This window comes from Leucoraja erinacea, chromosome 39 (genome assembly GCF_028641065.1).
Source record: "Leucoraja erinacea ecotype New England chromosome 39, Leri_hhj_1, whole genome shotgun sequence".
NCBI classification, from domain to species: domain Eukaryota; kingdom Metazoa; phylum Chordata; class Chondrichthyes; order Rajiformes; family Rajidae; genus Leucoraja; species Leucoraja erinaceus.
In genome coordinates, this window is record NC_073415.1 from 8,768,091 (window position 1) to 8,791,926 (window position 23,836).

The window sequence follows — 23,836 nt, forward strand, 5'->3', positions numbered from 1 at the left end:
ATCCATGTTCTCCAGAGATGGTTCTGAAGAGGGGTCTTGACCTGGAAAGTCACCGATTCCTTCTATTCAGAGATGCTGCCCGACCCGCTGAGTTACTCCGGCTTTTTGTGTCCTTCTCCAGAGATCCTGGCTTGACCCACTGAGTTACTCCAGCACTTTGTGTCTTTTTTTTGTAACCAGCACCTGCAATTTCTTGTTTCTCCCACCTCCAGAGAATTGGACACCCAGCATTCTTTTTAATAGGGAAAGTATTTCATTTTGGTCTATATTTTATGTTTCACTTTTGGTGGTAATCCTTTGTTTCTCTTTCAGTATGAAGTGTTTCGAACTGCTGGAGGACTTCAGGGCATCAAGCAGTTTCAGATTGAGAGGAAGGCTTCAGATGCATATGTGCTGCAGGGCTGGGATCGATCCTTCCCCAGTGTTAAGGAGCTGCTCGGGAGCTTGAAGGGCTGCATGCTAAAATCAGGGAAGGAAAGCTATGTGGTCCACAAATGTTGCCCCCCTCTGCCACACGGTAAGGACTGGCATTAAACTCTGCCGAATCATTTGGAAAATGTCTAAATTTGTTTGCACGGTTCCCTGACCTCCTCTCTCCCTGCCATCCCCAACCCTTATTTCACTCATTTTACTTCAAGTAACCCTTCCTCCCCCTCTCTCTCCATCGCTCGCCTACCCTGGTCGTTGTACTAGTTTTAGTCGTCCTGCCCTTGTTATCTCCAATCCCACAGCCAACAATGGACCATTGTGGGCTCTGCATTTCATTGATTATCAGGGCTTTTTGCATGTCCTCCATTCATTTGTCCTAAGTACCGTCTATATCTCTCGTTCCTCTCTCCCCTGACTCTCGGTCTGAAGAAGAGTCTCGACCCGAAACATCATCAATTCCTTTTCTCCAGAGATGCTGCCTGACCCGCTGAGTTACTCCAGCTTTTTGTGTCTGTCTTCTCCTTATCTGATACCGGATCAGAGCAGCAGGAAACACCCAGTACTTTAGGAGTGTTAGCGGAGAGAGATGAAAACTGAGCAAAGGAAAAGACGCAACTCCTTTCTTGTAAAATGCTTAGAATGTTGTTACATAAATGTTGACCAGCTCCGCTGTGTTTTTTGGGTTTCAGAATTCTCCAATTTATTGATAACACGAAACACCAAAGATACCGAAATTCGACCTCTTTCAGCCCAGTTAAATCTGAGCCAGCTCAGCTTCCACCAGATACGGAAGGAGGAAATAATTCAGGTGTGTGCGTTCAAATTTACTTGTGCAATGTTTTGCCGTGCTTGTGGTTGAACCAATGATATGCGATTTGATTGGGATTTTCTCCATTCAGTCGTCTTCAAAAGAATTGAACCCAGGTTGTTTAAAAGTACCGATGGGCTGGATGCTGTGAGGGTTCCATACGCTGGAGAATCTGGGGGGTGAGGGAGGATTACCATTGACCAGAAACTCAAGCAGATGTTTCGGGTCCAGACCCTTCTTCACCAGTCTGAAATATGGTCTTGATCCAATACATCACCCGTGCCTTCTTTCCAGAGATACTGCTTGTCCTGCTGAGTTACTGCAGCATTCTGTGTCTATATATTCAGTGTAAACCAGCATCTGGCGTTCCTCCCTGCACAGTCTTAGCCATACACATGTGATGCAGGAAGATTGTTCCCGATGTTGGGGAAGTCCAGGACAAGGGGTCACAGCTTAAGGATAAGGGGGAAATCCTTTAAAACCGAGATGAGGAGAACTTTTTTCACACAGAGAGTGGTGAATCTCTGGAACTCTCTGCCACAGAGGGTAGTTGAGGCCAGTTCATTGGCTATATTTATGAGGGAGTTAGATGTGGCCCTTGTGGCCAAGGGGATCAGAGGGTATGGAGAGAAGGCAGGTACGGGATACTGAGTTGGATGATCAGCCATGATCATATTAAATGGCGGTGCAGGCTCGAAGGGCCGAATGGCCTACTCCTGCACCTAATTTCTATGTTTCTATGTGATGGCCACAAGACCAGATCACTTGCTTCCTGACACCCCAAGGCCTTTCCATATCGACAACGAGCTCCTCGTGTGTGTGGATCTCTACTGTTCCAGCAACAGTTAGGCAGCACAGTGGTGCAGCGGTATAGTTGCTACCTTATAGTACCTAAGACCCGGATTCAATCCTGGCTACGGGCCCTGTGTGTGGGAGTTTGCACATTCTCCCTGTGACCGCATGGGTTTTCTCCGGTTTCTTCTCCCAACCTAAAGACGTGCAGGTTAATTGGTTTCTGTAAATTGTCCCTAGTGTGTTGGGATAGAACTAGTGTATGGGTGATCACTGTACAGGTGAACATTTTCATATACTCAAAAGAGCAGGTGGATGTGGTTCATTTAATTTCACCTGAAACGAGCCCTCATTGCTGCACTGATGTCTCATTCTCTGCCGATTTGCTCAAAGGCCAATCACCTTGTTTTGTCTGAGAATATTCCGCTTCCACAATAACACAATTGTGCAACATGTCCAATGTGGAAATGGTTCAAGTTCAGGTTCAGGTCAGGTTCAAGTTCATTGTCACATGCACCAATTAAGGTACAGTGATATTTGAGTTACCATACAGCCATACAAGTAACCCTAGGAAACCTTCATGAAGTTGTTAGAATACAGGAACAGTATTTTGGGTGGCGCAGCGGTAGAGTTGCTGCCTTGCAGCGCCAGAGACCAGGGTGCTGTCTATACAGAGTTCACCGGGTACTTCGGTTTCCTCCCCCACTCCAAAGACCTATAGGTTTGTAGGCTTTGGTAAAATTGTAAATTGTCCGTAGTGTATAGGATAGTGCTAGTGTACGGGGTGATCGCTGGTTGGCATGGACTCAGTGAGCTGAAGGCCATGTGTCCACACTGTATCTCTAGAGTCTAAAGGAAAGAATGTTAAAAGTCTCAAATACAGTCTGGTCAGGTTAGTACACCAACACACTATGTCACAGAGTCATCAAACAAATGGATCGACAGAGCAATAAGAATTAAAAATTGCAGCCAAAACTCTCCAGTGATATATTTTTGCATTTGTTTCCAGGAGCTTCATTTGGGACGAGGAACCAGGATGAATATCTACGTTGGTAGATTTTGTATCCAAGAGGAGGAGGAGGACGAGGAGGAGGAGGAAGAGATGAACTCCTCCAGTGGACAGAGGCACAGTGAAGCAAGGGATATTCGTGTGGTGCTGAAAGTGCTGGATCCCAGTCACAGGGACATTGCGCTGGTGAGTAAAGCAAAAAGGAATTTCCTGCACTTGCATCTGTAAACTGCTAAACTACAAAGGCACAAGGAACTGCAGATTCCGGTTCACAAAATATAGCCACAAAGTGCTGGAGTAACTCAGTGGATCAGGCACCATCTCTGGAGAACATGGATAGGTGATGTTTTGGGTCAGGACCATTCTAAAGGAACTTTGTGGGTTTATCTGCAAAACTGCATTAAATATAATTCCAAGGAGGAAGTGCTCATGTGGGAAGGAACTGCAGATGCTGGTTTACACCGTGGATAGACCCATGGTGCTGGAGTAACTCAGCGTGACAGGCAGCATCTCGGGAGAGAAGGAATGGGGGACGTCTTGGGTGTCTGAAGAAGGGTCTTGACTTCAAAATCAAGCACAATAGATTGAACAAAGGGGACGATACAGAGTGCAGAATGTAGTTCTCAGCATTGTAGCGCATCAGTTCCACAGACAACCCAATGTCCGCAATGGGGTGCAAATATTCGCCAGACTAACGTCCAATGTCCACAATGGGGGTAGAGGTGAATTAGCTTATGGAAGGACTGCTCATGTCTGAAACACAGGTTATCCAGGTGATAACCAGTTCCTGAGTCTGGTGATGTGCGCTTACAAGCTTCTGTACCTTCTGCCGGACAGGAGCGGAGAGAAAAAGGAATGACTGGGGTGGAGCCCAAGGCTAGTAGGGAAGTTATCATGTTCTTGGTGGCTGTTAAGAGCACTAAGATATAGGAACAAACTCAGACAAGGAGTTGCAATATAGTCAAAAACCCAAGGAATAAAACTGACCCACCAATGTTACGATACAAAATAATAATCCAGGTTCCCCAGGTATATTCATGGTAAATAGGTCAATCTGCATATTTAACGTAACATTTTGGGATTGTTAGTATGGTGAATATTTGCACCCTAAATTACAAAATTGACAATGGAACGAATAAACTTCCAGCTGTTAATCCCATCCCGACCACAGCTGTATGCCAAGTAAGCTGGTCGAGACAAAATGTTATTCCTGAAAATGCCATTCGATTTGGAGCAAGTGAGTTTATCGCCCATCCATGTCTCCAGAGATGCTGCCTGACCCACTGAGTTACTCCAGCACTTTGTGTTCCCCGCAAGATTCCTGCATCTGCAGTTCCTTGTGTCTGAAGATAGACACAAAATGGTGGAGAAACTCAGCGGGACAGGCAGCATCTCTGAAGAGAAGGGATGGCGGATGTTTCAGGTCAAGACCGATACCAGGGAGTTCAGCTTCATTCTGCTGAATTGCCATCTTGTGTAACTGGGGTTTTGATAACGTGTACTCCGATAATTCATGTTCCAGCAGCCGTGATCTTGTGACACCCGGATTATTTGGCATGTGTGATTCACATCATTTATTTTTGTCCCTTTGCAGGCATTCTTCGAGCTGGCAAGTCTGATGAGTCAGGTTTCACACGCTCACTTGGCCTTTGTTCATGGAGTCTGTGTGCGAGGCTCAGAAAGTAATTGGCATCTTTATTTCACTCTGTGTATTTCACTGTCTGGTTTTGTTTATGAACCTGCTTTGTTGTGACGATAGAATACGTCGACTCTCCACACCCGCATTCGTGTGGTTCACCAATACCTGGTTCCTAATCTGTCCCATGCTTTTTGGAGAAATAAGAATGAAACGGAAACCCATCCTGAAGAGACAAAAGATATGTGTATAGTCTGGTGTATTTTATTGTTTTTCCTGTAAACTATGGTCCCCTTCCCTTTCTTGACTTGGGTTGTAAACCAAAATCTCTCCCACCCTGTATGCTGCTGTCAGCAACATTAATGGGAGCTGACCTTTGAAGCAAAAACAGGAAACACTTAACAGGTCAGGCAGCATCTGTGGAAAGGGAAGCAGAGTTAACACTTCAGCTTGAAGACCACACTTCAGAACCATTGAATTCAGTTTCTCTTTCTACACATGCTCCATGACCTGCTGAATGTTTCCAGTATTTTTTGTCTTTGTTCTAGATTTCCAGCACTTGTAGTATATCATGAGCTGACCTCTGTAATTTCCCCCAGTCAGTCTGGCTTCAAACATCCTACCAGGTTAGACTCTGGGTCATGGTCTATAAAGAGACCTTAGCGCTCATTTGTTTTTGTTTAGCTTAGTTTCCAGATACAGTGGGAAGCCCACCAAGCCCGTGCCGACTCTGGTGTGTGGGTGGAGCAGTTGTGAGGGAGCAGCTCTACTGCTGCGCCACCGTGCCGCTCCTCTGGCAAACTTCATCTCAAACCGTTACAGATTAACACCGGCGGCAGCGGTAGAGTTGCTGCCTCACAGCGCCAGAGAACCGGGTTCCATCCTGACTACAGGTGCTGTCTGTATGGACTTTGTACGTTGGGATTTAGATGTGGCCCTTGTGGCTAAAGGGATCAGGGGGTATGGGGAGAAGGCAGGTACAGGATACTGAGTTGGATGATCAGCCATGATCATATTGAATGGTGGTGCAGGCTCGAAGGGCCGAATGGCCTACTCCTGCACCTATTTTCTATGTTCTTCCCATGACCTACATGGGTTTTCCGCGGGAACTCCAGTTTCCTCCCATACCCCAAAGCCGTACAGATGTGCAGGCTAATTGACTTGGTAAAATTGTAAATTGTCCCTATTGTGTCGGATAGTGTTAGTGTGAGGGATCACTGGATGACGCAGACTTGATGGGCTGAAGGGCCTGTTTCTGCGCTGCACTTCTAAACTAAACTAAATTAATGCAATTTCTAAACTAAATGCTGCATCTCTAAACTAAACTAAACTAAACTAAACTAAACCATCTTCTCCCAGAGTCCAAATGACATAATAGCTTGTTGCAAATAATTCTATTTAAAATCTATTTTAATCCACCTGGTCCTCTGTGTGGGGGGAAGTGAGGGGGAGCAGGGTAGCTTCACTCTACATTCATCTTGCTGCCGCACAATTTGGCACCTGCGTTATCCAGAGAAGATATGAGGCTGTGAGCTGTGTTTGGAGAGGATGCGATGTGTAGTGTGTGGGTAGATGAGAAGGATCGAGGCTGCTGGGTGAGGGGGCGATGAAGGTTGAGGGTAGGAGGAAGTCTAGGTGGGGAGGAGTGAAGAAACACAAGTATAGTATCGCCAGGAAACAAGTGTGATTGTTGCGTTTTGTAGTTGTGAAGTCCACATAAAGAGAAAAAACAGAGACGGCTCTTGGTGCCTTGGTTCACATTTAATGGCCTGTTCTGTTCACATAATGTCAGTACATCCTGCACTTAATTGGCATGTCACAACAACAGTCTCCAAATATGATAATACAACAGTGACATTGTCTTGGACATTGTGTGGCCAACTCTTTGGTTCTTTTTCCTTGTTTCTCACCCCTTCTCCACCCTCTCTCCATCTCTCCCTCTCACACTCCTGCTCTGCCCCTACCTTGTTGCAGGTCACTAATCACTTTCCTACGTTGCAGATATAATTGTGGAAGAATATGTGGAATTCGGACCATTGGACGTCATGTTGCGGAAGGAGAAAGGGAAGATGAGCCCTGGGTGGAGTCTGACAGTCATTCAGCAGCTTGCAAGTGCACTCAGCTATCTGGTACGCATCAGTACTTCATCCACTTCACGGTGAACGCCTCCACATAAATTCAAAGGCAAACTCTTTTCATAACTGTCCATAAATTACACCAATTGCTCCCAATCTGTTCCATTCACGGCCAAAAATTAATCAAATATACGGACGAGCCATTTTTTTTAAGATTGCATGATAAATGAATTGATAATTTTGCCAAAATGATTTCATAAATGATAGGAGCCAGAATTAGGCCCAGCAAGTCTACTCTGCCATCAAATCATAGCTGATCTTTTTCTTTTTCTCACAGAGAGTGGTGAGTCTGTGGAATTCTCTGCCTCAGAGGGCGGTGGAAGCAGGTTCTCTGGATGCTTTCAAGAAAGAGTGAGATAGGGCTCTTAAAAATAGCAGAGTCAGGGGATATGGGGAGAAGGCAGGAACAGGGTACTGATTGGGGATGATCAGCCATGATCACATTGAATGGCGGTGCTGGCTCGAAGGGCCGAATGGCCTACTCATGCACCTAATGTCTTTTGATCTATCTTTCCCTCTTAACCCCATTCTCCTGCCTTCTCCCTGTAACCCCTGACACCCATACTAATCAAGAATCTATCCACTTCTGCCTTAACAATATCAATTGATTGGACCTCCACAGCCTTCTGTGACAATGAATTTCACAGATTCACCACCCTCTGACCAAAGAGATTTGTGTTTCCAAACCATTTAATGTTGGCTTTGCAGCTTTTTAGTGCAGAACAGGAAAGCATTAAATAAAAATCCAATTAAATTTTTGAAAACCGTATTGAAGCATGAAATTACATTTTTTTAGACCCTCTCACGGCCCAGTTTCAAGCAGTTGTCAGCTGATTTTTGGGCTGTGTGTGGCCCTCAGTTGGGATCCAGCACATTACGACCCAATTTAAATGAACACCACAGTGGAAGATGAATATATCTGTTCTTGCGATGAGAACGACATTTGGTTCCCAAACTCTGATGACCTGTGGTTTGACTTCTGTTTCCTCTTATAACCCTCAGGAGGATAAAAACATGGTGCACGGTAACATTTGCTGCAAGAATGTCCTTGTTGCCAGGAAAGGACTGGAGGAGGGCAGCAGCCCTTTCATCAAAGTCAGCGACCCGGGCATCAGCTTCACTGTGCTCTCTCGAGAAGGTCAGTCCATGCATTGCAGGAAGCATGATTACTTGGTGTGGCTGAAACGTCAACTTGAGTCTGATGAAGGGTCTCGACCCTATTCCTTTTCTCCAGAGATGATGTCTGACCCGCTGAGTTACTCCAGCTTTTTGTGTCTTACTTGGTGTGGAACAGGGTTCCTGCATCCTCTCAGCCTCGTGTTGACACGATATCTCAAGTTTTAAAATTCAGTTTCAGTTTAGTTTATTGTCACATGTACCAAGGTAGTGTGAAACGTTTTTGTTGCGTGCTATCCAGTCAGCAGAAAGACAATGCATGATTACAATTGAGCCATTTACAGTGTGTAAATACAGTGTGATAAGGAATAACGTTTAGTGCAAGGTAAAGCCAGCAAAGTCTGATCAAGGATAGACCAAGGGTTACTAAAGAGGGAGATAGTAGTTCAGTACTTATCTTACTCTGTTTTCAAATCCCCTCAATCAACATTTAACACTTATGTACACACACTGGGGACAATTTACAATGATACCTCTCCAGTTGGCCTACAAATCTGTACGAGTTTGGAGGGTGAAAACGCACGATGCAGACAGTATCCGTGGTCAAGATGGAACCCGGGTCTCTGGTGCTGCAAGGCAGCAACTCTACTGCTGCACCACCGTGCCGTCAGTTAGTTTTAAGCACCTTCAAATGTTTTGCTTCATTGTAGGAATTTTGTAAATATAAATGATGCAGGAACTGCAACAAGAGAACAAGGTAACAGGTAGATGGGAAACACAACTGTAAACATAAACACAGTGAGTGCACTACCACCTCTTCACTTCCCTTTGACTGCCTTCCCGTAAGATAGACGCAGTTGGATTTTAATTTTAGTTTTGGAGATACAGAGTGGAAACAGGCCCTTCAGCCCACCGAGTCTGTGCCGATGAACAATCACCCATACACTAGTTCTATCCCACACACTAGGGACAATTTACAGAAGCCAAGAAACCCGCGGTCTTTGGAGTGTGGGAGGAAACCGCAGCACCTGGAGAAAACAGGGAGAACGTGCAGACAGACAGCACCTGCCATCAGGGTTGAACCCGGGTCTCTGGTGTTGCAAGGCAGCAACTGTACCAATATGCCACCCCATTAACCTGAGGATGTGGATTTAATATATGTACTATAACGGAGGGTTGAATGGGAAGGTCTTGGTGGAACAATTTGAGAAACACCTCATTTTTACCAATCTTTGGCTTCCTAGAGCGTGTGGAGCGAATTCCATGGATCGCCCCAGAGTGTGTCCAGACCGTTAACAAATTAAGCCTGGGTGCCGACAAGTGGAGCTTTGGAACAACAGTGCTGGAGATCTGCTGCAATGGAGATGTTCCACTGAAGGAACGAACTCTATCAGAGGTAAATTGCAACCTTAGCCTGGGTTGAGGCACTGGAGGGAGGTAACAAGCGAGGGCTGACCTGCAAAACATAACTGAAGCACTAGCTGGTAAAGCAGGAAAGAGAAGTCAGGCTTTAACTTAAGTTTTAACTTCAAGCCTGAAGAAGGGTTTCGACCCGAAATGTCACCTATTTCCTTCGCTCGATTGATGCTGCCGCACCCGCTGAGTTTCTCAAGCACTTTTGTCTACCTTTGATTTTCCAGCATCTGCAGTTCCTTCTTAAACATTCAGGCTTTAACTTGTGTCCTCTCAAACTATGGGTCTGAAGAAGGGTCCTGACCTGAGACACTGCCTGTCCATGCCCTCCAAAGATGCTGCCTGACCTGCTGAGTCCCTCTGGCACATTGTATTTTGCTCAGCATTTTACCTTTTTTTCAGGTGACCCACCCACCCTTCCGTTCTTCCCACCGTGTGATTCAGTACCATGCAGTTTAAATTGGAATTATTTTCCTTGCCTGTATCTAAGTGCCAGATGTAAACACTTCCATTTATCTCCACAACCTAAACCATTCTCTTCTCACTTTTTCAATGTTGATGATGGATCCTTGACTTCCATTTCTCTGAAAATTAACTAAATTGACGTATTGAAACAAGAACTGCGGTTGCTGGTTTACAAAAAAAACCACACAGAGCGTGCTGGGGTAACTCAGCAGATCAGGCAGCATACCCTGGAGAATAGAGATGGGTGATGTTTTGGGTTGTGATCCATTAAGTCAGGGCTTGAAGCCACTGCTTTCCGTTTCAGTAATGATTGTGTGTCGTTAACGTGCATCAAATTGTGAGAGTAATGTCCCTTTTCCAATTCTGTGGGGGCCAGAAACGTGGCGAATCTTTGTGTACTATCTGGGTGTGGTCTGCTGTATGATCTTACTGGATTGTATGCAAAAACAAAGAATTTCACTACACCTAGGTGCATGTGACCATTAAGTATCATTGAATTCTGTTTTGCTTCCAGAAAGAGAGGTTTTATGAGATAAAGGGACAGCTTCCAGAGCCATCCTGCAAGGAGCTTGCAGACCTGAACAGCCTATGCCACAGCTATGAGCCAAACCAGCGGCCGTCTTTCAGGACCATATTACGCGAGCTCACACTGCTGCAGCAACAGAGTAAGTGCTCCAGGGCTGGCCTTAAGCCGATTGACAATAGACAATAGGTGCAGGAGTAGGCCATTTGGCCCTTCGAGCTAGCACCGCCATTCAATATGATCATGGCTGATCATCCCCAATCAGTGCCCCGTTCCTGCCTTCTCCCCATATCCCCTGACTCTGCTATTTTTAAGAGCCCAATCTCTCTTTAAAGCATCCGGACAACCTGCCTCCACCGCCCTCTGAGGCAGAGAATTCCACAGACTCACCACTCTCTGTGAGAAAAAGTGTTTCCTCGTCTCCGGTCTAAATGGCTTACTCCTTATTCTTAAACTGTGGCCCCTGGTTCTGGACTCCCCCAACATCGGGAACATGTTTTCTGCCTCTAGCGTGTCCAAACCTTAAACAATCTTATATGATTCAATGAGATATCCTCTCATCCTTCTAAACTCTAGAGTGTACAAGCCCAGCTCCTCCATTGTTAAAATTGTTAAGGGCTTGGACACACTGGTGGGTTGCAGCGCACCTGATACTTGTGGTGGCTTTGTAGCAGCATTAGCACTGAGATGCTCCGAGACCCAAAACGTCACCCATTCCTTCTCTCCTGAGATGCTGCCTGTCCCGCTGAGTTACTCCAGCATTTTGTGTCTTCCTATCTCTAATGTCTTGCGAACTGTTTTATCACAGATCCAGATATTTCGTGTGAAAACTCGGTGCCAACGGTCTCCGACCCAACCGTCTTCCAGAAACGCTACCTGAAGAAAGTCCGAGATCTGGGAGAGGTGAGGTTCTTTACCCTTGATCATCCTTGTTGGTTGATGCCTGTTCTGAATAAGCTCCTGTCTCATGGGTCAATTACTGAGGTTGGTATGCTTGCCTCATGTTGGGATCCATTCACAGCAAATGTCTGGTTACAGGGCAGAGTGATTCTGAAATCAGTGTTTCAGTGCTAGATTTGATCTGGGGCATAAAATAATACAACAAAGGAACAGGCCACAATCTCACGCCCAACACAATGCCAAGGTAAACTAATCTGTGCCTGCATATCCCTCCATTCCCTGCATATACGTTCCTATCTAAAAGCATTGTAAATGCCACTCTCGTATCCGCTTACCCCACAATGCTGGCAGTGCCTCCCAGACACCCGCCACCCTCTGAACAAAATGCTTGCCGTGCCCATCTCCTTTAAACTTTCCCCATCTCACCTTAAAGTGACGTCCTCTGGTCTTTGATATTTCCACCCTGGGGGGGGGGGGGAGCAAAGGGTTCTGACTGTCTGCCCTAACTATGCTTCTCACTTGAATATTAAGACACTTGACAGGCTCTGACTGCTGCAGTGAATGTTATACTTGCTGAAGGCTTGGGACATCAGTGCAGGAAATGGATTGTGCTCTGCTTGATTCCCCGGTGTAGGTTTGTAGGTTAATTGGCTTTGGAAAGTTGTAAAATTGTCCCTAGTGTGTGTGTAGATGAGTGTACGGAGTGATTGCTGGTCAGCGTGGACTTGATGGGCCGAAGAGCCTGTTTCCACGCTGTATCCCTAAAGTAAAGAGAGTCATAGAAACTCACAACACAAAGCCAGCTCCTTTGGCCCAACCTGTCCATGCTAACCAAGATGCCTCATGCAAGTTAGTCCAATTTTACCCTGTGTTTGGCCCATATCCATTCAACCCTTTCCCATGCATGTACCTGCCCAAATGTCTTTTAAATGTTGTTAAGTACCTGCCTCAACTATTTCCTCTGACAGCTCATTCCATATACCAACCATCGTCAGAGTGCAAAATGTGTCCCTCGAGTTCCTATTAAATCTTTCTCCTCTCACCTTAAACCTGTGCCCTCTGGTTCTTGATTCCCCAACCATGGGGCAAAGGGTTCTGTGCATTCACCCTATGGGACTGAGCCTGTTGGTACTGGCCTAGACAAAATGTGTGCGAAGAAACTGCAGGTGCTGATTTACACCGACAACGGAAACAAAAAGCTGGAGTAACTCAGCGGGTCGGGCGGCATCTTTGGAGAAAAGGAATAGGCGACATTTCTGGTTGAGACCCTTCTTCAGGCCTGGCCTGGTACTGGCCTATATCATTATGGTGGGGTTATGGTGATGTTATGGGCACTTCTCTTGGCATTGGCCTCTGATCTGGAGTGATTTATATTTGACCTGGAATGGAAATCCCAGCATAGGCTGTCGCAGTATCTGTGCTCACAACCCTCGGCTGCTGTGTATCACAGAAGGACTCTGCAACATAATCAGACATTGTGGTGAATGGATTCATACACATGGCAGACATACCAACCTTAATTACATTGAATTATGACACCTTACTCCCACCCTCAGCATATATTTTGCCAGTGCATGCTCCAGGGTATAGGATGAATGGGCCGTTCACTGGTAAGTGAGACCTGTTGGGGAGTAGATCGAGATACAGCAGGAAACAAGCCCTTCGGCCCACCAAGTCAATGCTGACCATCCCATTTTTGCACCCATTCCCTGCACACGAGGTGTAGTTTATAGAGGCCAATTAAGCTACAAACCTGCACATATTTGGGATGTGGGTGAAAACCGGGGTACCGAGAGGAAATCCATGCAATCACAGGGAGAGTTTGCAAACTCCACAGAAAGGCACCCAAGGCCAGGATGGAACCCGGGGCTCTGGCGCTGTGAGGCAGCAGCTTTCCCGACTGTGCTGCCCAGTCTGAAGCCGGGTGATTGACGGGGAGATGGGTGGAAGTACACGGTGGTTTAACAAATTTTGCTTCATTTCAGGGCCATTTTGGTAAGGTGGGTCTGTATATCTATGACCCATTCAACGATGGCACGGGGGAAATGGTGGCAGTGAAATCGCTGAAGTCGGACTACAGCGAGGAACTCCACACGAGCTGGACCCGAGAGATCGAGATTTTGAAAACTCTCTACCACGACAACATCGTCAAGTACAAAGGAAGCAGCAGTGAGCAAGGTAATGGAGCAAGCGGGGATCATTGATGGGCCATTGCACTCAGCTTTAGTCTCTACGCCAGTTCCATCAAATCCCTGTGCCCAGAGTGCAGTGAGAGGAGGCAGGCTGAGGAATAACTGCTTTCCCCGCTGTATCTCTAAAATAAAGAAAAAACTCATTGGGAGTGAGTGCACAACTGCCGGTCTTTAACAAATGTCTGCACTCATTGTGTTCTCAGGAGGGCAGATTATACAACTGATCATGGAGTTCCTGCCGCTGGGCAGTCTGCGGGATTACCTACCAAAGCACCATGTGGACCTCGGGCAGCTTCTCTTGTTCGCACTGCAGATTTGTCAGGTAACACAAGACTCACTTGCACGGTTTGTCCTGGTCGAATTATTTAAGCATCCCATATCCCCTTTTTAACAAAAATAAGGTTACTACAAGTTCAGAAGACAACTAGTACCCTATTCCAAGGATATATCAATCTAAAATAAGACAGAAGCAAATATCAATTCAAAACCATCAGACTATTGAACACTGCAACCTCCAAATAGTCTCCAAATTATATAGACTTGGGGACATTATTTTTGACTTTGCACTACTATTGTCGATTTATTTTCTGTTATATATACTGACCAAATACTGTTCCTATAATTAATATATACTGAACGTTGTTTAGTATGAGTTTTACCAGAGTACAATGTTCACATATATTTTGTGTTGCTGCAAGTAAGAATTTCATTGTTCTGTTTTGGGACATATGATAATAAACACTAGGCAGACACAAATGCTGGAGTAACTCAGCGGGTGAGGCAGCATCTATGGAGAGAAGGAATTGGCGATGTTTTGGTTCGAGACCCTTCTTCAGACTTCTTGACTCAAGCCCTTCCAGTGCCCAGCGGTCCAGGACAGTGGCCTTCATGCCTTGGTGTTTATGTATTACATTGGGGTGTAAATATGTCCAGAGCACATAGCACAATCAAACCATCAAGCTTTGCTCTTATAGTTTTTAAGGCAATGTCTCGATGAGATTACCATCACCATTTGCTGAACATGAGGGGAAGACAGTCCATTACAGCCCTTGGGCCTTATCAGGATCACCAGAAGCCCTCTGTACAATGGATGTTGACCCTATTCAGAAAGGTTATTTCCAACTCCAAAGAGAGTTGAACAACAGAGTTTTCAATGCTAGTTGAAACCTTGGCCCGTACATTTTCTAATCATTGATGGAACGTGTGTGCTGTTGGTAAGGTCAACGTTTATTGCCAATCGGTAATTGACATCAGAAGTTCTGTTGAGCCACAGCCTTGACCTGCTGCACACCATGTGGTGAAGGTGCTGCCACTGTGCAGTTGGGGCAGGACATCCTAAATTTTGCACTGGACGAATGGCAATATATTTTCAAGTTGTATTAATTGCAGTAGGCTTTGCTCTAGATCCGGAAGTGTATGAACCATAAGCATATTGTGAGACCAAGTGTTGGAACGGAGGTGTTCTGAGCAGGGATTGCTTGGTGGGCCACTAATTTGTAACACTGGCTCCATAGATGGAATGCAACTTGAAAATACATCCCAATGGTTCCCGCTCAAGCTGGGACAATTCTGATGAGAGTAAAGAGAATACCACCAAAACCAATAGATTTATCAAATGCTTGTATCCCTTCATGAATGCTTTAGTCTGAAAATCTCGTCTTTATCCTCGGACAAAAAAAGAATACATTTAGTGAGCAATGAATGAAGTTTGTATTTTTTTTACAACACATGAAAAGAACAAAGTTTCAACAAGTAAAAGATTAATTTTAAATGTATTTCTGTAATCTAAACATTGCTTTAAGAAAAGCTGAGGTATCCAACAGGGACTCCTAGCTAAAATTGATTTATAGCTAGAAATCACTCAATGGTGTTATTAATTCCACGGCCCCAGCTTCAGAAGCAGGTACCAGCATATATGCTACGATGTTTTAATTGGTGGAGATGTTGAGCAGTTGACCCAAGTGATCAGGCCCCTGACTCCTGTTCTTTGTCTACAATTCAGGGCATGAACTACCTTCAGTCCCAGCGCTATGTGCACCGCGACCTAGCTGCAAGAAACGTGCTGGTGGAAAACGAGAACGTGGTGAAGATCGGCGACTTTGGGCTGGCGAAAGCCATCCCCGAGAATCAGGACTATTACCGGGTTAAGGACGATGGAGACAGCCCTGTGTTTTGGTGAGCTCTTGCACGACCTGAAGTGGCTGGCTGCTTCAGCTAAGAATGTGGATTACACGCAGGTCATGGGAGGAACGTCAAACTCCGTACAGACAGCACCCGTAGTCGGGATCGAACCCGGGTCTCCGGTGCTGCATTCGCTGTCAGGCAGCAACTCTACTGCTGCCCCACCGTCTATAGCAAAGAATTTAAGATTACAAGCCCCTCTTTGACAATATTCCTCATTTCAGTCCTCGATGGAGCCGCCCTTATTCTTGCACTGTGTCCCTAGTCCTGGGCTCCTCAGCCAAGGAAAACATCTTCCCTCCATCCCGCCCATCAAACCCTTTCAGTTCCGTGTGTTTTGATGAGATCTCCTATATTCTCGAGCATATAGTCCATGTACTCAACCCCTCCTTACACAGCAAGTGAATCACCCACTGAGTGTATTGCATCTGTATGCTGATCAAGGGCTGTGTGAGGAGGGAGGGTGTGTTCTTTTGAGGTTAGCTGGCTTCCCCGGTGAAAAAACATTATTGATGGAGTGCTGGATTTGTGCATCATTTATATTCTCTTTTATTCCAGGTATGCTGTTGATTGTGTGAAGGAAGGGAAATTCAATTTTGCTTCTGACGTCTGGTCATTTGGAGTCACGTTGTACGAGCTGCTGACGTACTGTGAGAGTCGCCAGAGCCCACCTGCGGTAGGTCTCCCACCATAGCTCGCACTCATTGCTGCACACTTTCACAGTGTCATACAGCGTGGATGCCGGCCCTACCGCCCAACTTGCCCATGCCACCCAACATGTCCCAGCTGCACTAGTCCCTCCTGCCCACATTTAAGAATAAGGAGTAAGCCATTTAGAACGGAGACGAGGAAACACTTTTTCTCACAGAGAGTGGTGAGTCTGTGGAATTCTCTGCCTCTGAGGGTGGTGGAGGCAGGTTCTCTGGATGCTTTCAAGAGAGAGCTAGATAGGGCTCTTAAAAATAGCGGAGTCGGGGGATATGGGGAGAAGGCAGGAACGGGGTGCTGATTGGGGATGATCAGCCATGATCACATTGAATGGCGGTGCTGGCTCGAAGGGCCAAATGGCCTACTCCTGCACCTATTGTCTATTGTCTATTTGGCCAATATCCCTCTAAGCTAGTCCGAACCATGTTCCGAACTGTTTCTGAAACATTGTGAAAGTCCCAGCCTCACCTACCTCCTCTGGCAGCTTGTTCCATGCACCCCTCACCCTTTGTGTGCAAAAACAACACCCCTCAGATTCCTACTAAATCCTGCAGAGATCCCAACTCCTGCAAACAAATGTGAAGTCAGCATTTCCTGTGTATCCTTTGCTTCTCGCTTACACACATGGTCAAGGTTGTTAATGTCAGGCTAGAACGCACCCAGAATAGGAGCAATCCCATCAACGTGGGCAGGACTTGGACCTAACTGCCAGTGGCCATCAGGCATCAAACCGTGCCTGCTTTGCTGTTACTCATTGACCACGCAGTGTTCAGAATCAATCTGCAGAAAGGTCACTATTCAGTTTCTCTGCAAGACGACTTTGGCTTTGTTGAACCAATATGGTGTGCAGCCACATTAATGAATGCGGGCAGAGAACTTCAATGGAAATCACTTGTTTAACGACCCTCCAGGTTGTTCCTAATATAGTTTCAACTCCTTTATCATTGTTGTCCAAGTATGTGTGAGCCAAACCAGAGCATGAGTTGAAGCCTCCATCTTGGCCCCTTATGAACTAACTCCATTAGCTTGTGAAGGAGCTATGAATGCATGAAAGAATAACTCAATTCTTTTCAACATTTTATACTCAGAAATTTATTGAGATGATCGGAGTGACACATGGACAGATGACGGTGGTGCGATTGATCGATCTACTGGAAAAAGGCAGACGTTTACCCTGTCCAAAATTCTGTCCAATGGAGGTAAGAGCATAAATCTCTGGCTTTGAGCGTGAGGTTTCATTTCACACACACACAGCCCCTCCCACTGTTCAACTGAGAAGGACCAACCTTTTCTAAATTGATTTCCTTCAATATGATTTCAAGAGTCAGTGAGACGTACCAAAATGTGTTCTGTGTTGTTTCTCTTTAAGCCATACAATTCATTTCAGTAAATCTGCATCACACTCTTTTTCTCACAGTCGGCATCCTTTCCAACTTTTTTTTTTGCCTTGATCTGATTGCATCAGCCTGTGTTTAGCTGACCAATGCTTAAGATACCTTGCCTCCAGCATTTATCCCTGTACTCCAGTGTCTCAAGTGTGTGTAACCTTTCCACAACATCTTAATATTAACACATCAGCTTCATTCTTTTTAGACTTCCACTGCTGTCTTTTCCCCATTTACAAAAATATACTGTATAGGTCCAAAATGTATGACCTTGCATTTTCCTGCCTTGAAATGTATTTGCTGCAGTGTTTTGCCTGTTCACATCATCCCTGTAGTTTATTTCTTGCATTACTGCCAATCTTTGAATCAGGGACAGATTTACCTGCGGGTCCTTCTCCCATTTCGCCCAAGACATTTATACATATAGTGAATGGTTGTGGTCCTGATGGATTCTTGTGGGTCCTAGCATGACAAAATTAAAGTCTTCCCCTGCGTGCCAACTCATCCTCTCCTGCCACCCACTCAGTTTCCCAGCCAGAGCTATACATTGGCTTTGATGTGTTACTTCATTTATTTATTTTTTAATTGGAAAAAAAAATTACAGTACATTTGACGTATGGCATTACATTTCCCTCCATTTTGTTTTTTAAAAATAAATAATAACAACAAAATAACCCTAACCCGCCCTCTCTAAACACCCCTTGGCAGCTAATGTTTTCACTATACAAATATATCACTAAATCAAATGCACATTTTAACAATAATAAAGTAACAAAACAGAATAAAGGCGGCTCCTTACTTCATAACAAACTTGAATTATAAAGGAGGATGACTGACTGAACTGTGTTGCCTTCCACCACAGTGAAGAATGTTGTGGTGGATGTTTGTGTTAAATTCTATTGTGTATTGTGTGTTCTTTTTTTAAGTGTATCGCTGCTGGCAAATTCATTTCACTGTACCTTCGTTGGTGCATGTGACGAATAAATTTGACTTGGACTTTGTATCAGCGCCTTCTCTAAGTGCATATACATCCGCAAACACACATTTCAGTCACCCCTTCAAAATGTTTCTTCACTCTTGTTAGACAAGATCTACACTTTTAAAATCCATGTTACCTGCCTCTGACCTGGATATTGATAATTTCTCAACGAAGGTGTTGGGCTGACTGAAGTGTCAATCCCCCCCCCCCTCTCTCCTTACGCCTTTCCTGCACAGTGACAAGCACAGGTTCTCAATCGAATTCAATACAATGAACTTTATTTTTCTGTTAAGAACTTAGGTTTCTGCAGCCATACAACAAAAAGAAACAATTTTACAAGACACACAACCAACTCAATTCACACAGACATCCATCGCAGTGAATCTCCTCCTCACTGTGATGGAAGGCAAAGTCTTGTCTCTCCCCTGCTGTCCATCCTCTCCCGATGTTAAAGCCCCCGGCGGGCGATGGTAAGTCCCGCGGCTGTTAAAGCCGCGCTCGGCGATGTCAGGCCCCGCCCCGGGTCGTTTTCAGCCCCACAACTCGGGCAGGAGAAGCTTCCGCAGAAGGAGCTCCAAAAAGCGGCCTCCCACCAGGGACCCACGAGCTCCCGATGTCACCGTCCACAGGCCTGCAGCTGGAGCCTCCGAAGCTCCGAAGTCTGGTCGCAGTTCCTGAATCTAGAGAGCCATGGCAAAAAGAATCGTTAAATGATCTGCAACATTCTAACCTACCTCCTTCAGAACGCTGCACAGTGGCGCAGCGGTAGAGTTGCTGCCTTGCAGCGCCAGAGACCCACGTTCCATCCTGACTACGGGTGCTGTCTGTATGGAGTTTGCACGTTCTCCCTGTGACCCCATGGGTTTTCTCCTGATGCTCGGGTTTCCTCCCACAATCCAACAACATACAGGTTTGTAGCTTAATTGGCTTCAGTAAAATTCTAAATTGTCCCGAGTGTAGGGGAGTGCTAAAGTGTGGGGATAACTGGTCGGTGCAGAGAGGGTGGACCGTAGGACCTGTTTCTGTGCTGTATCTCTAAAGTAAAGTCTAACACCATGGATTGTTTGTAGCACATGTTGTGCTGCAGCAAGCAAGAATTTCATTGTCCTATCTGGGACACATGACAATAAACTCTCTTGACTCTTGATGTGTTACCATTTGCACCATTACTTTTCTTTTCAGAATATAATTTTGCTTAATTCTCTTGATGTCTAGCTTGTTCCTCTTTGTCTTCTCTAAGCCTGCCATTTCCCTGTCAGTTCAATGACAAATACATTGTATTGTATTGTATTGTAACTAAGCACACTTAACTTTTCTTTCCCCTGCAGATTTATAATCTGATGAACGAATGTTGGAAATCCGACCCAGCTGAACGACCCAATTTCCACGAGTTGTCTAAAACATTTCAGAAACTGTACGAGAGATACAGAAAGATTGAAACGTCAAGCATTCTCCAGAAGTGAGAAACACTGAAAGCTTCCAACCAACCTTTGTCTTTCTTTATTATTCCCTCTGCTGCCCTCCTGATCAACCCTGCCCCCATCGATCTCTCCCCAACAGAGGGCTGTTAACTGTTGCTACAGCAGCAAAAGCGATGCCAAATTGTGCACAGTCACCTCCCATGGATGGCAGAGAGTTTGTCTTGGTGTTTGATCATGGCTGTCTGTTGGCTGGGATATTGATACAGCACCTCGGAGTTCTTCAAACTGTGCCAAGACACAGAGCCCAGGCCTTGATATTGTGTCTCAGTGCAAAGACTAAAATAATACCGGTCACATTTGTAGCACTGGAATCTCATTTACATCATTGCTGTTCAATGGAGATTTTGATGAATTGTAACCAAGAAGTGTGACTGAAAAAGACTTCTGCCGAAGGTCAACATTTTTAACTCCTTCCAAGTATTCAGGGTGGGTGTATGAGTATCCTGATTTCAAGACAAGTGCAAGGACACATCGGCATACATCCTACACTTTGCTAACTTTATCAGAGTTGAAATGCCGTGGATAATTCAATCTTGGGAAATGCAGTTTGACTTTCCCTGTGAACAATGCCTGTGAGGCTTAAAATATGTAATTTAGTGTCTGATATAATTTGCTGTGTCACACAACAAAACTGGTGTAGCAATGTTTATTTTCAGAACTATGCCAAGAATTCACTCTCTTACTTTTTAATACTGTCAGTATTTGTGTCTTAAAAATGCTAGTATATATGTACTTTATATATTTTGATTTATGATATATAATGGACAACAATTCAATTTTGGGGCCTATAGCTCTAAGGTTTATACTGTTGGGAATTGAAATTTGCCGCCATCTTCTCTAATATTAGTACTGTTGCATGTCTTTCTGCACTATCTCTGCCAAATGAGGTTACCAAGCATCACGTTGGAGAAGGGGAACTCTCGTTTGTTCCCTTGCCAGGTTTGCGATATGGCTGACCGCTGAATGCGGAATCTATTTGTCTCCTCATTATAACCCTGCATCGTGCTGCAGTCTAGAGTATATTCACAGATGCATCAGTGGCCCCATCATGCTAAGGTTACATGAGCTGCAAGTTGAGAGAAGCCACGGAAGATCGTGAAGCCAAAAAACTCTTAAACAGAAGCAGAAGTCCCAACACCATGAGTCGGCATACGTGACTGAGGGTCTAAACACCTGTGAAGGGATTGAGCAGGCAGTCTGACCAGCACCACCTGCTGGGTTCTAGTACTGCACTTTTTACAGTGTTTCCACACCGTTCCACAACCACTGTTCTATTAGTATTCAAACACTTTATATCTTGCACGTCAATGAAAATATGGAAAGGCACTTCACAAATCATGTTAGTACAAACTGATAGTTGCACTTACTTCGTATGATAAAGATGGAGTTGATGATACTCATTGGGAAAGTTGGTTGAAATCGTTACTGGGCTTAGTTGTGATCTAGTTGTAAAACAGTGGAGCAGAGCATGGAGGAGGGTTCCTCGCGTGCTTGATCAATGTGGCCACTGCCTAATGTAGCTTTTGGGAATTCTCCAAGTATGGCTGGTCGTTGTGTGGTTGCTCCTGACTGGCCTGTTGTTGATGGGCTGGCGTGAACTGTGGTCTTTTGGGTGTGGAACATCTTCAGCAGAGTGCAACCAAGAATGGAGCTGGCACTCTGTAATTCCTTCAAAGAAATTTAATCATTGAGCTTCAAATATCTTTCAACAGTTTGAGTTTAGTTTATTGTCACATGTACTGAGGTAAGGTGAAAAGCTTTTGTTATGTGCTGTCTAGTCAGCGGAAAGACAATTCATATTTTTAAAACTGAGTCCCGAGAATTTGTTTTTAATCTTCGTACCCCTGTGTGGTTTATCAGTCGCTCCAAACACAGCTCGAGCATTGAATGGATTTTTGAACAGCCTCTTAAATCAAGGCTGAATGACACCTATTATCATTCTCCAGGCTGATTAGCCAATTGGACTGTGAGGCTGCCCAGCCAAGGATGTCACGTTTGAAGAAGGGTTTCAAACCAAAACGTCACCTATTCCTTTTCTTCAGAGATGTTGCCTGACCCGCTCCAGCTTTTTGTGTCTTACAATATTCTGTGCAGAAAATCAGGTGAGGAACGAAAGTAAGATGGATGGCTTGTTCTTCACTTCTCCTCCCTTTGATGCATGGTGGACGATCATTTTATAAGCCGTGACACATGCACAAAACTGCTTACTGGAACAGCAAATGCTTCTCAATCTCACCTTGCGCCTGGGAAGTCTTCCACGATGCAATTCAAGAAAAAAGCAACAAATGATGGAATTACAGAGCAGACATTTTGTGTTGATCTTCAGCACAAAGAGAAGGAGCAGAGCCACTGATCTTGTGCTCATTATCGAGGACACTTTGATTTGTTTTTTAAGACAGTGACTTATTTGTGAGGACAATGAGCTGAACTCTGCAGCGCAGGACGGCACGCCAGTTAGAAACTTGCTACGGTTTCCGAATAATTTGCATTTATATACTATCTCCTGTATAATAAAATGCCAAAGGTAGATAATGGGCGTATTATAAAGCAAGCCACCGGTTGTTCAACAAGAACTTGATTGTGAAGCATTTGAACTGGACAAAAAAAAAAGGCTTGAAAATCACCAAAGATATAAAAAAACTCAAAATACCTTGTGACATGCAGTTTGTTTTTAATTTGATGCACCATTATATCTAGGGATTGATTGTCAATGAAGGGAATAATGTATGTCATGTCGTATTGCACAAGAATGTGGCCAATATACTATTTAAAACTGATTATTTCAAGTTCAGGTTGAGCACGGCATAAACTATTTTGGAATACTGTGTGTGGAAGGCTTTGTGTGCACAGATTTGCACTTTGTAAAGGAATGGGGCGAGTGAGTCATTGGTCCGTGTTGGCCGGCTCCTCCGTCTAATTGCCCACAAGGAGGTTCACCACTTGAGCCCTCGGATACGTGGTTCACTGTTCCCACGATGTCATTGGGGAGGTTGCTTCAGGACTTTGGCCCAGTGATGTGTAATGGGCAGATTCCCAGTTCAAAATGGTGGGCAACTTGTAAAGGATGGCCTCACCCTGCTGCCTGGCATGTTCCTACAGTGCATCTTGTTTGGCTTCACTCCAGGCTATGTTTTTTTAAAAAGAAGAAGCTGCTCTGCGACGTGAGGAACTCCTCGTGTACACTTGTCATTGCTTTCCCTAATGTGTAAATCTCCTCTCACCTCTCAGAGCTTTGACTCGCACCCTGTACTTATGGGAAGCATTGATATTTCACCAGATAGTTGAAAACAAACTTTTTTTTTTGCAGAAGTAGTTATGGGTTTCACATGGCTAGCCAAACATCAAATATCTGTGTATGTGACAATGTTGTAATGGGTAGCATGGCTGGGTTATTTTATTATGCAGCAGGTTAAATGATTTTGTCAATATTTTAGATAACGGGGCTTGAATTTAAGATGGATGTGGGCTTAGGTTATCTGCAGATATTCCTTGTCCAGCCTTAATTGGAGCACGTACCAATTCACGTCATTTATCATGCAATTACTTTATTTTATTCTGATAACCATATTGTGTTTTTGCATTGTAATTATTTCTTCTGAAAATAATAAATATTCATTGTCACTGTCTGCTATTGCTTGTGTTGCATATTTGTAGAGTAAATGCTATTTAAGCAAGGGGTAAACC

General features: G+C 44.8%; 1 protein-coding gene across 1 annotated transcript in view; it reads left to right on the forward strand.

The window, feature by feature from the left end:
* The window catches only part of tyk2 (tyrosine kinase 2), a 71,770-nt gene extending 47,992 nt beyond the window's left edge, over window positions 1–23,778 (forward strand). The window contains exons 10-24 of the mRNA XM_055664210.1: window positions 313–517; window positions 1,119–1,237; window positions 3,039–3,224; window positions 4,633–4,720; window positions 6,676–6,803; window positions 7,812–7,947; window positions 9,170–9,321; window positions 10,318–10,468; window positions 11,135–11,229; window positions 13,212–13,404; window positions 13,622–13,740; window positions 15,421–15,593; window positions 16,158–16,275; window positions 17,396–17,506; window positions 20,000–23,778. Coding sequence (XP_055520185.1) covers window positions 313–517; window positions 1,119–1,237; window positions 3,039–3,224; window positions 4,633–4,720; window positions 6,676–6,803; window positions 7,812–7,947; window positions 9,170–9,321; window positions 10,318–10,468; window positions 11,135–11,229; window positions 13,212–13,404; window positions 13,622–13,740; window positions 15,421–15,593; window positions 16,158–16,275; window positions 17,396–17,506; window positions 20,000–20,134 — 2,109 coding nt within the window. The 3' untranslated portion in view covers window positions 20,135–23,778. The remainder of the gene's footprint in view (window positions 1–312; window positions 518–1,118; window positions 1,238–3,038; window positions 3,225–4,632; window positions 4,721–6,675; window positions 6,804–7,811; window positions 7,948–9,169; window positions 9,322–10,317; window positions 10,469–11,134; window positions 11,230–13,211; window positions 13,405–13,621; window positions 13,741–15,420; window positions 15,594–16,157; window positions 16,276–17,395; window positions 17,507–19,999) is intronic.
* Window positions 23,779–23,836: the final 58 nt, after the last annotated feature.